At 39.2% G+C, this 17,265-nt stretch overlaps 1 protein-coding gene across 2 annotated transcripts in view; it reads right to left on the bottom strand.

Annotated features, from left to right (window-relative positions):
- TTC27 (tetratricopeptide repeat domain 27) overlaps positions 1-17,265 on the bottom strand; it is a 194,512-nt gene that overhangs the window by 60,535 nt on the left and 116,712 nt on the right. For both annotated transcript variants that reach the window (XM_003262719.3, XM_030800389.1), the window contains exon 13: positions 1,331-1,558. In XM_003262719.3, the coding sequence (XP_003262767.1) occupies positions 1,331-1,558 (228 nt within the window). The remainder of the gene's footprint in view (positions 1-1,330; positions 1,559-17,265) is intronic.

Here is a 17,265-nt window from a genome sequence, read left to right on the forward strand (position 1 = left end):
TCACAAAAGGACAAATATTGTATGATTTCACTTTTACAGGTTACCTAGTAAAAATCGTAAGACAGTTAGCCAGTTAAAATCATAAGACAGAAAGTAAATGGTGGTTGCAGGTGCCAAGATGGGGAACGAAGGGGAAATAGGGAGTTGTTTAATGAGTATAGAGTTTTGGTTTTACAGGATGAGAAAGTTCTGGAGATTCATTGCCCAACAATGGGAATGTACTTAACACTACTGAACTGTACTTTCATTTAATTTTATTTATATATTTTTTTCAGAGATGAGGTCTCACTATGTTGCCCAGGCTGGTCTCAAACTCCAGAGCTCAAGTGATCCCTCGGCCTCCCAAAGTGCTGGGATTATAGATGTAAGCCACCATGCCTGGCCCCGAACTGTACTTTTAAAAATGGTTAAGATGGTAATTTTTCTATGTTTTTTTACCACAATTAAAGAAAAAAAGACAGTGTAGGCTCTGGAATCAGACCATCTGGATTCGAATACTAGCAAAATGCTTAATGAGTTACCTGGCTCATAGTTAAGTGCTTGGTGAACATTAGTCACTAATTATAAGTTAGTATTTTAACTGGTGATTACAGCAAATCAGTGTGCATGTTTTTCAAGAGCCATGATTGACAGTTATACATGCCTTTGATTGGTGAAATGGGAAGGCAGTTATAAATAAAGTTCGGTAGAAAAAATGACCATTTCTAATAATAAAACATTCTGATAACTGAATATCATTAAGTACAAAATAAGGTTAATCTCTTTTCCCTCAAAATTAGGTCCACTCCTATGGATTTATCATGTCACTTAGTTTAAAGATCTATTATTTTTTCAAACCTTTAAAAACTTTTAAACATTTAAATTTATTTGTGTGTATATAAATACATGTTTTTCTTAAAATGATCAAGAATCCATTCTATATGCTATCCTATTTATATAAAGGTTTTTCTTTCATTACTGATTTCAGCAAATACTTGCAAAGTCCTATGCTGTCTGCAATTTTGGCTCTTGTTCATTTTCTTCCTAACATATTTGCTCAAAATTGTACCTAATTTTAATAGTTGTATGTCAGTTAAGGATAGATAAGGGAAAAAAATAACAAAATGAAACAAAGTTAAAGTCATAGAAAGTGAATTAAAAAAACCTACCTATCCACTTTTTGCAACAAGCAAGTTTGCAACAAGTAAAAAGTCTATTAGAGACTAAGTTCTTAGCTGTCAAAAACAAACTCACCAGTTATCAGGTTAGAAAATGGGTACTCATTCTGTAAGATCAAATCCAAAGAACAGCACAAGCACTGAGAGCAGCAGGGGGTTATGAGTTGTCTAACCTGCATGGGATTAATCTTAACCGAGCGTTCGAAGCACTCTACACACTCTTGAAACTCCTTGTTCCGAAGATGAAGGAGGGCTTTGGAGCGCTGCGCACGAGCACTGCGGTACCGGGACAACTCCCAGGCCTTGTCATAGCAAGAATGGTCTCCAAGGACATCTCCAAGCAAGCAGTACAAACTTGGCGTTTCTTTTTTCTCCAGCTCTTGTCTAAGGATTTCTTCTGCCTAGAAACAACAGAAATAATGAAATTGCTTAAAAGTGACTAACTGCTATTTTTTTTTTAGCACATATATATCTTTAATCTCACACAATCCAAATTTTTATTTTCAACATTTGAGATTTCTTATTTCACACATCAAGGACACAGGTTGAGTAAGAGGACCAATACAAAATAAATACAGGCATACCTCAGAGATATTGCGGGTTTGGTTCCAGACCACTGCAATAAAGTGAATATTGCAATAAACCAAGTCACAAAGTTTTTGGTTTCTAGCATACATAAAAGTTGTTTTTGGCCGGAAGTGGTGGCTCACGCCTGGAATCCCAGAACTTTGGGAAGCTGAGGCAGGTGGATCGCCTGAGGTCAGGAGTTCAAGACCAGCCTGGCCAACATGGTGAAACCCCGTCTCTACTAAAAATACAAAAATTAGCCGGGCGTGGTGGCGGGTGCCTGCCTGTAATCCCAACTTCTTGGGTGGGAGGCTGAGGCAGGAGAAATCGCTTGAACCCAGGAGGTGGAGGTTGCAGTGAGCCAAGATTGCATCATTGCACTCCAGCCTGGAGAACAAGAGTGAAACTCTGACTCAAAAAAAAAAAAGTTGTTTTTACACTATACTGTAGTGTATTAAGTATGCAATAGCATTTTGTCTAAAAAAACAATGTGCACAGCTTAATTGCTAAAAAATGCTGACACAGAGGTATGAAGTAAGCACATGTGGCTGGAAAAATGGTGCTGATAGACTTGTTTGACACAGGGTTGTCACAAACCTTCCATTTGTAAAAGGCGCAGTATCTGTGAAGTGCTATAAAGTGAAGTGCAATAAAAAGAGGTATGCCTCTAAGGTGCAAGTAAAAGAAAGGAACGAGGAATAAAAGGGGAACACTGCTTCACTGGCCCTCTGGGGTCCTCAAGGAAAGGCACCGAAGAGAGGTTTACTTCATGATATCAGGTGGACCCATTACCTGCTCCAGGTGTGGCCACTGTGATCATTTTTTAGAGCAGTACCTTTCATTCACCTCTACCCAAAGGCAATGAAAAGCATGTTTTTCCTTTTTCAAAATGGTATGGTTGGGGAGCCCGGGATCACTGAGGAATTTATAAAGGATGGGTTTTTAGCAATGTCTATTAAATTGTATACAAATTTACATACAACTTAATAGGCACTGCTTAAAACCTACCTCTTAATCAAACTACATCCTACCTCACAGATAAAACTTGCTCATACTAGACCTATCTGATTCCAGACAGCCCATTCACTTTAGAAATTAAAAATCATCCTCAATACATTGAACAGACTTCGGCATTATTCTCATATGTCCACAGTTTGGAGCTACCTCATCACTCAGGCTAATTGTGTACTTGTTGCCACCACTCCTCAACTCCCTCCCACCGCCGTGTCCACCACCCCATTTCTGATAAACTTCAACACAGAGCGAGAAGCACAGTAGTAGCTCTACTTTGCATCCTCATACACACACCTTCACGTAAACAGCAGTGGTGCTGCCAAGGACGCTAAGATAGCCATTGCCAAAATGGATGCACATATCCAGGAAAGCCGTCCTTTAGCAGCTAAAATGAGACTTTAAAGCCCCTAACATATATCAGTTGGTAATCCGAAAGTCTGTATATTTGATTTTCTTTAGGTTGGGCATATCTATACTCCTTAAGCAGTCTAATTTTTGTGAACTCTTTTAAAAGAAGACTGTGCTTCTAAAAGTGTCTTGGGATGTTGGCTCCTCTGCATTCTGATCTAGTTCAGGTTGTGTATGCTCTTAGACCTAATCTGAAAGTGAAACTGGAATTTATAAAACAGTTTCTAAGAAAAAATACTTTTAAGTCCCAAACAGTCAAAATAAACATAAAGTTTTAGAATATAATCCATGTAATTCCCCTCTTCAAACATAATACAATAGCTATTAAAGTATCTAACTATATAACTGTAGTCACCTATAAAGAGATGTATTCAACCACAGACTGTAGCTGCAGCAGAATTTTTGCTGAAATCATCTTACCACGTGATTGAAGGCATTTCTCTTACAGCCTGACACCAACGGTATGGTACCCACATCACCCCAGAAATTCTGGAGGCCAATTCACCTAATAAATTCCTTTCTGCTTTAGCCAGTTGCAGTGTACTGTAGTGGTCTGTAATTAAACAATGACCATTATAGTAACTGGGTACAGAAATGATTTCAGGCAATGTGCTTCTGGGGCAAATAGAAATGTGTGATTGGTATCTGATCTGGTTGGGTTTGAAGACAGAGGATGCAGTGATCATGAGGGGGTGAAACACTGGTAGTCCATGATATCCTGTGATGAAAGAATTACTTAAGTTATCATGTGTAGTAACAGAACTAAGACACTTACCTAATGCACGGTTTTGCATATTGAGTGACAGGAGATTATGAGGGAATACAACAACTGTGAGGTAAGTTGGCTGTTTCCAAGTTCACCATACAGCTCAAAGAAAGCAAATGACATTCAGTGTTTTAAATCCCCCAGGTCAGAGAACCAGGGAATTTCTATGATTATCTAAAAGTATTTATTTTCCCCTGTAGCTACCAACCTGGTATAGCCAAAATCAAAGGTAGGTAGATACTGCTCCTATAGGATAGCTGAATTGCAATGTAGACTGAATTTAGTTTTATTAGTTTTTTTATTTATTTTTATTTTTTATTTTATTTTTATTTTTGAGACGGAGTCTTGCTTCTGTCGCCTAGGCTGGAGTGCAGTGGCACGACCTGCTGACTGCAACCTCCACCTCCCGGGTTCAAGCGATTCTCCAGCCTCAGCCTCCCAAGTAGCTGGGATTACAGGCATGTACCACCACGCCCAGCTAATTTTTGTATTTTTTAGTAGAGAGGGAGTTTCGCCATGTTGGCCAGGTTGGTCTCGAACTCCTGACCTCAAGTGATCTGCCCACCTCGGCCTCTCAGAGTGCTGGGATTACAGGTGTGAGCCACTGTGCCCAGCCCAGTTTCACTAGTTCTATGTGAATGTTACGGCATTTGGGCTCGACGCGGTGGCTCAAGCCTGTAATCCCAACACTTTGGGAGGCCAATGTGGACAGATTCCTTGAGGCCATGAGTTCAAGACCAGCCTGGCCACCATAGTGAAACCCCATCTCTACTAAAGATACAAAAATTAGCTGGGCGTGGTGGCACACGCCTGTAATCCCAGCTACTCAGGAGGCTGAGGCAGGAGAATCGCTTGAGCCTGGGAGGCAGAGTGGGAGGCGAAGGTTGCAGTGACCTGTGATCAAGCCACTGCACTCCAGCCTGGGTGACAGAGAAAGACTCTGTCTCAAAAAAAAAAAAAAAAAAAAAAATTTAAGGCATTTAACTGGATTAATCGAGTATGCTTTAGTCTTCCATTTTATTTCTCTATTGGCTTTCAGTTATATATCATTTTATTATTCTTTAGCGATTGCTTTGCGTGGGCTTGGGACTATGGTAAAAGTGACACTATGTGACTTTCAAAGCTGGGGCATAACAGGCCAATCAGCTTCTGTGTGGTTCTCTTGGAATCCTAGCTTGGAGTCCTGAGCTGCCAGGTAAGTAGTCCTACTCCCTGCAGTCACCATGCTGTGAAGAAGCCCAAGCTAATTCATGTGAAGAAATCCCACTGAGAGGCCCTGAGATTAGATGAAGAGAGTTGCCCAGCCAGTCCCCAAGTATCCCAGACCTGCCACCAACTGATTGCAACTACATGAGTGATGCCAGACCACTGCTCAGTCAACCCCCTCCTAAATTCCTGTTCTACAGAAACCATAAGAGGGAAACAAATGATTGCTGTTGTTTTAAACCACTAAGTTTTGAGTAGGTTTGTTACACAGCAATAGGAACTGCAACCATTGTTTAAAGAAAGAGGGTAAGTCTAGTACTAGTTACTTCATCCAGGCCAGGAGCAGAAGAGGGCACTGATTATGAAAGCGCAGGATCCAAGAATTTAAATGGAGACATTTGGGAGGATTTAAATAACAGAAATTCCCCAAATCTACTAAGTTTCCTATACCAGCAGAGTGTATCTGATAAGAGTAGTGTTAGTTTGCTTAAAGACACCATAATGACTGTATCCTTCCATCCCTCATTGCCTTCAGACATAAAAATAAACCAACGTGCAAAAAGAACAGTTGATTTTGTTAATTTACAGGGGAAAACCTTCGGACCACATGGTAAAAGAGATTCTAACCATGCTAGACTAGAGAGAAAAAGGATAATAATTTAAATCAGGCTAAATTAAGATATTCATCAGAAATTTCTGATTTGCAGTGCTAACTCAAGCAGCTGGCGATGGTTCTAAATTATTTGCTCAACTGCTTGACTAAAATCTGGACTCAAATGTGGCCAAAACTAAACAAAGTTGAGATGCCAGAAATTCCTTTGTGTAACGTACAGGAAGTCATCCAATAACTTAGAACAAAAAGGCTGTTAATTTATCACTTGCAACCTGCTCATCTACCCCTAACTACGTCCCCAACAGGGCCCAGAGGATATTCCTTTTACATTTTAAATGGGAGAACCAGCATTTTTGAAAAGTGCTATGGTAGATGTTCCGTGTAAGCTGGGGAAAAGCTTGGAGGTCCTTTTGTTGAAATGGGCTTCCTGATTTTAATGGGGGTGGTTAGAACCCAGGGTGGGAGAGACTTGCTGATAGCACTAAACCTGGAAGCATGATGAGCATAGTTATTTGCAATCAGCATGGCCAGAGTGATAATTAGATATTTAGGACTAGCATGGATCTTAAGTAGTGACTGACTGATCCTGAAACTTCAGTTCCAAACTAGATGGGCAGCTGATGAAGTTCAAGCTTGATATATATAACATTAAAGAAAAAAATTTCTAGGTTTGGAGACCAGATGCCTGAGTCTCCATGCTAAGACATTGTCTCTCGCCCAGTTCCTATCTTTGAATCACTTCAAAGACTCACAGCCTTTTACATAAAAATAAACAAGAAGCCAATACCATTCAGGAAGGACTCTGGAATAACATAACAAGGATATATCATAGCTCTTCCCTAGTATTTTCCAAAGAAGTAAACATAAATATTTGCCAAATAATTGTATCCTGGGGAAATAGAAATACCCCATCTTCTTAGGATTAGCTTTTTAATCTTAACCCTTTGGGACTCAGAACATCATCATGATGAGTGGTTGGGTTAATGAAAGTCTGTCCATCCCATGGTAGGCCCAGTAATCTGGGCCTGAATCTATCTAGTGGTGATTACTCTAGTTCCCTTCTCTTCCCTTCACTGTGAATGTACAGTGAATTAGATATATTGAACAACCAGCAGATCCTCTAGTAAGTGCTACTATAGTATAAAGGGCCAAGCAAAAGCCCCTGAAGCATACATACTCTTCTCATTAAAAGAGTAAACTCAAAGCAACACTGAATATCTAGTAAATCAGAGGTTGGTGTCATTATCAAAAACTTGTGTGTATGTGTGTGCGTGTGTGTGTTTGTGTGTGGTTTAACCTACCCATTTAAACTGAGCAGAACAAAAATGGGTCCTGGAAAATGTCATGGATTATGATAAACTTAATATAGTGGTGGCTCTGATTATAGGTACTGTTCTGGACATAATCTCTGCTGGAATAAATCATTACATGGGAAGCAGGGTACTGATACAGCAAATGTGCTTTTCTCTACACAATAACCAGACAACACCAGATATAGCAGCCTTTTACCAGCACAGAGAGAAGTACACTTGTCCTATCTTGCTTCAGAACTACATGGACTTTATGATATAATTTAATCTGCAAGGACCTTGATTGTCTCACCAACCCATGGCCTTGATGACATCATGCTAACAAAACACAAATTAAGATTTTAAAAACTTCTGTGCCAATGTCAACTGAAAACCAATTAAAAATTATCATATAGCTGATATTAATACTTCTTAGGGAAATGTTGAATTTATAAAAATCCATTTGACGCATCACCTCTAAGGAACTCATCTATTAAACAAATCAAGGTTTGTTAAATTAAATATTTAACTTTATATGTTCTAAGAATGCTTCAATATCTAAACCCCCGTTTGAAGAAACTTTTAAAAAGTTTCCCCATGTCAGAAACTCTTCTTTATGTAACACAATCTATGGAATAATCTGTACCTGCTAGTATGTTGCTACTTTCCAAATAAGTAAATTCCCAAGTTAAACAACTAAACCCTTGCATAGTCATATGTACTGGATTATGCTATGTCAACTTGCTTAAACTGGAAACTGTTTCCCAAAATCCCTTTTCCTTCTGATTTCCTGTTAGAGTTCATCATAGGAGAACCTATTAAGGATTTGAAAGGCAGAAGCGAAGCAACAGCCTTTAGTCTTGGAAAGTTGTCATGGTCTAATATGGTAACAAACAAGATGTGGAGATGCTCTGCAGATCCCAGATCCCATGCTCGGTTTGTCTACCTTGTCCTTCCAACTGCTGGCTCTGCTGACCTACAGCAACCCCAGGCCCCATGAGACATTTGCTGTGTGGACTCACAGGGTTAATAGCTATATAGATATAATGGTTTTCCATAGATTCCTCCACAAGCCCCTGCTTCATGGTCCCATTTCAATGGCTGAAAGTATTTGGCTTCTTGGATTTCCCTTAAGTTCCGACTTACCCAGTTGTGCCAATGTGTCAAGTGGACTAGTCAAAGATTCTTGCCCTGATCTTCTGATTCCCTCTTCCATACCTTCATTTCCCCAGCTCTTCTCGCATTTGTGTTAAGATTCAACTCCTTTAGTAAACCCCTTATTCTCTAAAATACTCAAAGTGGCTCTGCTTCCATAAAACAGGCCTAAGTGATAAAATCTCTTTTTTTCCCATTTCTACCATTTCTACCTTTTAAACTTCTTATGTATCCTTCCATTTGGTAGTAATATATAGGTTAGTTTTTATCCAGTTGATTCTTAAATGCATGATCTCATGTAATCCCTACAATAATTCCAAGTAGTATATATTAACATGCCCATTTTTGAGAGAAGGAAATAAAAGCTTAGATTTCTTAGTCAATTGGTCACCCACAACCCAAAAAACACTAAGTTAAAAAGCAGAAACTTGATTCTAGGTTCAACACTATTCCACAGGCAGACAGTAGCAAATGTAACGGTATAAGGACATCTGAAAATTCCCTCCACTATAAAATAACCAGAAAATTGGCCAAAAGTGTCAGAACCAACTTTTTCAGAACTCTGAAAATTAACCAAAGACTTGCAATAATACAGGATGCATTTATTCAGGAGAAATGGCTAAATCTTGGTAAGAAGAGCAAGCTTCATGGCATTGTACCATTCCAATCCCCTCTTCTCCAGTTCCGTAGTAGCCTTGAAAACCAAGAGCCTGCAATCATCGTGAAAACTAGTAGCCTGGCAGCCACTAGAGGGGCAGAATGGGTTTGAAACGCCTGTAAAGCTGCATTTCCGGAAAACTGTCATCATATGCCCAGTCTGGTGATTCCCTGGAAAAGCTCACTTGCAAGACTATCTTTATTTGACCTAATTCTAAGCTTGTCCAGTGAAAAGTCTTTCAAAAAACAACTAGAAATGACTGATTAATTTTGCAGCTGCCTGAGGTGGTAAGTAACAGTTGGGGCAAACAAATGCAAAGAAACAAGAAAGTATGTTTACACAGGGAAAAGGCAATCAACAGAAACTATCCCTAAGGATGCCCAGAAATTAGACTTACTAAACAAAGACTTAAAACGAAATATTTTAAGTAATCCCTAGTACAGGCATTAAGAATATAACTCAGGCCGGGCACGTTGGCTCACGCCTGTAATCTCAGCACTTTGGGAAGCTGAGGCGGGCGGATCTCCTGAGGTCAGGAGTTCGTGACCAGTCTGTCCAACATGGTGAAACCCCGTCTCTACTAAAAATACAAAAATTAGCCGGGCATGGTGGCGTAAACCTGTAATCCCAGCTACCCAGGATGCTGAGGCAGGAGAATCACTGAAACCCGGGAGGCAGAGGCTGCAGTGAGCCGAGATCACGCCACTGCACTCCAGCCTGGGCAACATGGCGAGACTCTATCTCAAAAAAAAAAAAAAAGAATTGTTAGAACAAAGGCACATTTTTATGATAAGATGTTCACTCCATCAAGAAAGATATAACAATCACAAATATATGTGCAGCTAAAATAACTCCAAATTGCATGAAGCAAAAACCGAAAGAACTGAAGAGAAAAATAAATAATTGAACAATAATATTTGGAGATGTCAATACCTAACTTTTAAAAATGGACAGAATAACTACACAAAAGATGTAAGTAGACCTGAATAATGCTATAAACTAACTAGACCTAACAGACATTTAAAGAACACTCCAGCCAACAGCAGAATACACATTCTTCTCAAGTGCATATAAACATTCTCCAGGATGTACTATATGACAGGCCACAAAACAAGTCTCAACAAACGTGAAAGACTGAAGTCATACAAAGTATGTTCTCCAACCACAATTGGGATAAAATTCAAAATCAGTAACAAAAGGAATTTTGTGGAAATTAAACAATATACTCTCAAATCATCAATGAAGTGAAGAAATTACAACAAAATTAAAAACACTTTGAGATTAATAAAAACAAAACCAAAACATGCTGAAACGTATGGGATGTAGCAAAAGCCTGATTCAATGGAAATTTATACCTATAAATGCCTATATTGAAAAAAAAGTTATCAAATCAATAATCTAACCTTCCACCAAAAGTAACTAGAAAAAGAACAGCAAACTAAACCCAAAGCAAGCAGAAGAAAGGAAATAAAAATTAGGGTATAAATTTACAAAACAGAGGATCAAAAAATAATAGAGAAAAATAAAAAAACCAAAAGTTAAATCTTTCAAATCAAATTACTAAAATCAGAAAGAAAAGAGGAGACATTACTACCAATCTTACAGAAATAAAAAGGATTACAGGGAAATACTATACTCCCCAGGTATCCTACGCTGAAAATAGGATTCAAGGCTCAGACATCAAATCATATTCTCAAAGAATCTGCTTAGTTAAAAACACCATTCTACAAATAACTATTCCACTTCAAACTATACTATAGTATAGATTGTGAAGATTTACCAGAGTTTAATACCTAGTATTCTGCATCCATTGCAAAGAAGACAAAATAAATATAAACAGTACCCAACTTACGATGGTCTGACATACAATGTTTTAAATTTACAATGGTACAATAGCAATACATATTTGGTAGAAACTGTACATCAAGTACCCATATAATCATTCTGCTTTTCACTTTAAACTGTATAAGATACAGAACACCTTATTACAAAATAGGTTTTGTGGTACATTATTTTGCTCAACTTTAAGCTAACGTGTTTTGAGCACATTTAAGGTAGAATAGGCTAAACTGTGACGTTCAGTAAGTTAGGCGTATTAAATGCATTTCAGATGTACAATTATTTTCAACTTACGATGGGTTTGTTGGGACGTAACCCCATTGTAAGTCAAGAAGCATCTGTATACAAATGAAAAATGAAATCATAATCAGGAAAATCTTCACATTTGGAAATGCTAGGGTACTCAGGATTTCATATATTTCCTCGACCAACTCCCACCCACCACAACTCTTTTAAGAATGAGGAACATAGTGGATGGTGTGTAACTTGTTGCTACCCAACATCAGTTCTGGATATTCTATTCACTGCAAGATGGGTCTGAAGGGCCAGACTGTGTAACTTTCCAGAGAAGGTGAGAAACACTAGAGCAGTCACCCTGCTTGGTCTGAACTGACCTCTTCTTTCCTCAAATTCTATCCCACATTTTTGTGTTAGATAAGTTAATTCTTTCTCCTTGAGATCTTATACCTCTTCTTTCTGCCAACAAAATTATCTTTCCCAAGGGCAATGCTGGCAGTATTTCCTTTCTTCAGCTAGTCATATTGCATTCCTCAGTCTTCTTCACTCTTTCCAAAATGTTGTTTTCTCTGTCTTCCTCCACTTATCCACTCAATTTACATAATTTATTACCAAATAATGAGCTACAAAAGATGTGCCCAGTGAACATAAAGTACCAGGGTCTACATAACATCACTTCTGCAATGTCAAAATGTGAATGGCCATAAATCTTCACAGAATGCAAAAGCTTTAGAATTTCTGGCTATGGGTTACTATTTCCCCACGGGAATATATAGATGTGCATTTTTTTTTTTTGAGATGGAGTTTCACTCTTATTGCCAAGGCTGGAGTGCAATGGCGCAATCTCAGCTCACTGCAACCTCCGCCTCCCAGGTTCAAGCAATTCTCCTGCCTCAGCCTCCCAGGTAGCTGGGATTACATGTGCTGCCACGTCCAGCTAATTTTTCGTATTTTTAGTAGACTTGGGGTTTCACCATGTTGGCCAGGCTGGTTTCAAACTCCTGACCTCAGGTAATCCACCCGCCTCGGCCTCTCAAAGTGTTGGGATTACAGGCCTGGGCCACTACGCCCGGCCAGATGCGCATTCTTATAGGAGTCAAGAAACTTTCCATCTAAATGTCTATTAAAAATAATAAAAATACATTCCCCAAACAAACAAAAACATATTTAAATGGGCAACTGGTTGCAATGAACCTGCGGCGCTTGCAAGAATCTTGTCAGATGCAAACCCTGAAGATCATTACCACCCCCCCCCATACAAATCTAAGCTGTTTCAACAATCTATTGTAATTCCACACAACTAATTATTAATTTTAATACATTTTTTTGGCAATGACTATCTCAGCATAAAACTAAGTTGGCCAAGACTCAAGCAGAACTTGTCATTATAACCGGAATAACACGCTGTTTACTTGACCAGGGAAACCTGCACTATTTAGAGCAAGGGTCATACCCTAAATTGCCCAGAGATGCTTGCCAATTTTTGAGATGAATATAGGGGACTGGTAGATGAGCATCCAAAGGAAAGAGCCACTGCTTAGCTCCAGCCAGTTTGGACACCAACGTGGGACTCTGGCCGCTCAGTGTTTCCACATCTTTCAATTCTTTAAGAGAGGCCAAGAAATCTAGATTTTTTTAGATGAAATATCCTTAAAATATTTATTTATTTATTTTTTCAAAACACTGTGTAAGGCAAACAAACTGCCGCTCTGGCCTATATTCCAGTTTGCAACTTCAGATTTAGGTCATTAAACTCCCACCCCACAGTGGACATCACAGTTGCTTTTTTCCTGCTCAGCATCCCTTCCCTGATCTTCTGAAAATTAAACTCCTCTTCCCTGAGGAAAACCCACTCCATGTGTGGTCCAGGTAGCTCCTATCAGATGAGATGGCAGAAGGCACATGATTCAAGCCCTTCAGTCTTCCACTGAATTGTTCTTTAGAGATGTGGAACTCATTGTATTTTTCCACTGAGATTACTAAACTTGGGCTTGCTGTGGCCATCATGTCTGCCTCAGGGAGAGAGCTACAAAGTCCTGATGATATCATCTGAGCCCCTGCAAGAGCTCTCATGCGAAGTCTACTAGAATTTTCAGTTGCAAGAACCAATAAAATATCCTTTTTTGCCTAAACTAGTACGTGTTAATTATTTTACAACCAAAATAATTTTAACATATTGCTAAAAAATTGTGTTGCATAATCTAGTCTATAGACTTCCAACTACAAGAAGATCTGTGAGGATATATGTGCTTTTTTTTTTTTTTTTTTTGAGACGGAGTCTCGCTCTGTCACCCGGGCTGGCAGGCTGGAGTGCAGTGGTGTGATCTTGGCCCACTGCAAACTCCACCTCCCAGGCTCAAAGGATTCTCCTGCCCCAGCCTCCTGAGTAGCTGGCATTACAGGTGCTCACCACCATGCCCAGCTAATTTTTGTATTTTTAGTAGAGATGGGGTTTCACCACGCTGGCAGGCTGGTCTCGAACTCCTGACGTTGTGATCCGCCTGCCTGGGCCTCCCAAAGTGCTGGGATTACAGGCGGGAGCCACCGTGCCCAGCCATGGATGTATTTGCTTTTAATCAGTTATTTCAAATGTCAAATCTACTTACTAAATGAATGACCATGAACAAGTTAAACTAACATTTTGAGAGTTTGTTCTTCATTTTTGGCTTACCTACTTCAGAGAGGTTGAAAGAAGCAGTAAGCCCTAAACTGTTTATCTTCTTCCTCAACTCCTTCCATTAGAAAACCAGACTGGAAAGCAAGACACTTGAGGTTGCCCTACCTCTAGGAAGAGGGGACTTGAAAAAGCTTCTAGGAACATTAATATTTTCCATAAATAATCACACTGGTCAACTGTGTAGTTTCTCCAAAAACAGAAAAATTGCTGTTGTCAACTATTAAATAGATGATTACAGAACTTAGCCAAGAAGAACCAAGAAAGGGAGGTCAAAGAGAAAAAAATTACTGATAGTAGAAGATCAAAACTAAATTTTTCCACATAAGGCTAATTTCAACCAAACACTGGATTTTTTATTAAAAGTGTGGAAAATCACAGGAGTCCTAGAAATCTTAGAAAGGAATCTATGCAAGATACAAACCAAGGGGATCATTGCTTTAGAGCAGGACAGCAGAGAAAGAAACATGTAGCTGTAAATATGAGAGCCACATAAAATTTGGAATCTGTACATACTTTTAGCACTGTCATACTAAAATATTCACTCATCTGTATCTATCATATCAGACTATAACTGTGTTGGGAGTAAGTTTGTCTATTAGTCATCTTTGGAATATTCTTACCCAGCAAACAGTAGGTAGTCTATAAACGTTGGATGAACTAAACTGGAACCAATACTAAAGTCACAAAAGGCTAATGGTATTTTCTGAAGTCCTTCAGATTCTAAACAGAAACATAAAAGATCCTTCCCATTTGGGAATGACGGGAGAACTTCGTTAGGTGACACTCTCTAGCTGAAATCAATACTGAGTATCACTATATGACTAAATTAGGACAGATCTAACAAAAATTTATCCTAGTGAATAGAGAGGTCATATAGCAGAATCTGAATTTCATACGCCCTACTAACCAAATTATGATAACTAGGAAGCAACTCTTCTTAGAGGAGCAAAACTGATGGCCTGAAAGGGGATTTTGGGTATTTGAGGGGTTCCCCATCCTGGTGGTATATTTTGTGATCAAATGGTCCGGTGTTGAGAACTGAGAATTTCGGATATGTGCAAGCAAAGGAACTAATATATTGAAAACCTGCTATATTGGGGCTCATTTATATTTATGATGATATGGTTTTTCTGCAAGTTGTTATATGGGAAATTTGAGATTTGCGGGAGGTAAGACCCTACCCTAAGCACTACTAGGATTCCAGGAAGCACTCTGTCAGGGATGAAGCCTTGGGTTTGGGGTAAAGAATATGGGTGAAAAATTAAGTTGAGCCTCCAGTGAAAAGGTAGACAAAATATTTCAGGAAAGTTATGCATACTTGAGTGAGAAGGAATGAAACTACCCTTTTTGGCTGTGATCTGTGCCTTAACTTTGTGAATTAGCGGAAATTTTGTGAATTAATGGAAAGAATTAAAATTCTAATGTGTGATAAGAGTGGTTCTTATCTGACCTTGCATCTGGTCAGTATATTAGGAAGGGAAATTGGCAGACCAACAACTATAGGAAGCCCTCCACGTAAAAAATGAAGAGGAAAAAAATAAGCTCTAGACCCAGAGATGGCACCAACTATGAAGAGTATCTTTGACGACTACATGAAGAGCAAAATTAGACTTAATAAATACAGGTTTGCTCCAAGGGAATGGAGAAAAAGCAGGCTAAGAATTTAAGGTTCCCCAATTAGCCAGATTTGGCCTCTTGACAATAGCTTTAGGATTAAAAAAAATTTTTTAAAAAGTGTGTGCGCACACACACGGGACTCCCAAAATATTGGCCGTAGTCTAATTCTAGCCTTCTACCTTGAAGCAGAGAGCAAAAAATGGATTCTGATTCTATCGTAGAGGCTGTTTCTCAATGACAGGGAGACTGACCACTGAAAGGTGCTCTACGTTCTCAATACAGTACATAAAGATGACAGGGGCACAGCTGACAGAACTCCAAAGCACGTTTCACTCTCACCAAGAACAACCCTTTTAGCAGAATGCCAATTTACTCCTAGTCTAAATTCTTATTCTATGAGCAGCAGCTGAGAGGTGACAAGTGCAAAAACTTTGCCCCACCCGTCAGACACTCCCAGCTACACTTCTATGTAGTGGTGTCTACTCCTACTTACTCTCTCATGGAGCCAAATGTTCACTAATTGTTTTTCACAGTTATATGTGTGACAACACCATGCTCTGGCTTGATTTTTTTAAAGGTTACTTGCCAACATAAATACTCCAGGTCCAAGATGAAACAGAGTAATTAAAAACAGGCCTTATTATTCAATTAGTTGATCATCTCTTATTTGCATTACCAATTTATAGAGTATTTTCAATTATTTTGCCTATTTTTCTCAATCAAGTGAGCACAACAGGTTTTAACTTACAAAGCTAATATCCAATTTTTAAGGGATTAACAATAACCACGACGGGAGGCAGGTGTGGGGAAACAGGTGCTGGCTTTAAAGGAAATAAAGGTCTGAGCTCATATTCCAAAACTGCCACTTAGTAATGCTAATCAGTAAACTGACAAAAACAATTGATATTTTGTGGGCTGTTATGAATAGCATATGACAATTACAAAATAATTATATAAAGAATGCAGTACATATAAGGCCCTCAAAATATAGCATTACATAATAATATGCTCACAGTGTCCTTAGCATTTACTGAGCAAGAATCAAAATTCTTTAAGGTTTGTTCCTATTTCTACTCCTAAAGTTAGAAGGTTCAAACGGGAGCCAGGGAATCTCATAATTTGTTTTTGGAGAAGAGTAAGGCAGTGTTTGCAGGGGTATCTTCTGCCACATGCAGTCATCCATAAGGAGTGTCCTACATGGAGATTGCTTCAATGAGATAACTATTGAGTGATCACTTACTAGTTACTCATGCAGCAAATATGATTGACTTCTTGCTACATGCCAGAACTTTGCTAGGTTCTGGGGCAACAGCTGGGTTTTTTTTTTGTTGTTGTTGTTGTTGTTTTGTTTTTTGTTTTTTTTTTAATGGATTCTCGCTCTGTCACCCAGGCTGGAGTGCAGTGGTGCGATCTCGGCTCACTGCAACCTCCACCTCCCAGGTTCAAGTGATTCTCCTGCCTCAGCCTCCTGAGTAGCTGGGACTACAGGCATGCGCCACGACTCCCGGCTGACTTTTTTTTTTTTTTTTTTTTGTATTTTTAGTAGAGATGGAGTTTCACATGTTAGCCAGGATGGCCTCCATCTCCCGACCTCGTGATCTGCCCGCCTCAGCCTACCAATGTGCTGGGATTACAGGCGTGAGCCACCACACCTGGCCAACAGCTGTTGACACAGGTCTGGTTGTTAAGCGGCTTACATTTAGTAGATCAGATGAGCCAACGAATGGGGTACCAGGGTAGTTTGGGTGCTATAGGAGTACACAGGTGGACAGTACCACCAAATGTGGGAGGAAAGTATCTGGGAAGGCTCTCTGTAGAAAGCAATCTCCTAAAGAATAAGTAGCAGTTAGCTGAAAGAAGACAAACGTTCTAGACAGACAACAATTACAAAGGTCTGAAGTGAGACAGTGCTACAAAATCAAGAACTTACAAGTACTTTAATTCAAGCTATTAAAGTTCTGCTGGAACTTCAGGTGCAACCTGGATGACAGAGTAGGTATGAAGGGGGGTAAAAGAGGAAGGAGAAAATGCAGTTGGCAATGGAAACAGGAGACAGATCATA

Source organism: Nomascus leucogenys, chromosome 19 (assembly GCF_006542625.1).
Source record: "Nomascus leucogenys isolate Asia chromosome 19, Asia_NLE_v1, whole genome shotgun sequence".
In the NCBI taxonomy this organism is placed as follows: Eukaryota; Metazoa; Chordata; class Mammalia; order Primates; family Hylobatidae; genus Nomascus; species Nomascus leucogenys.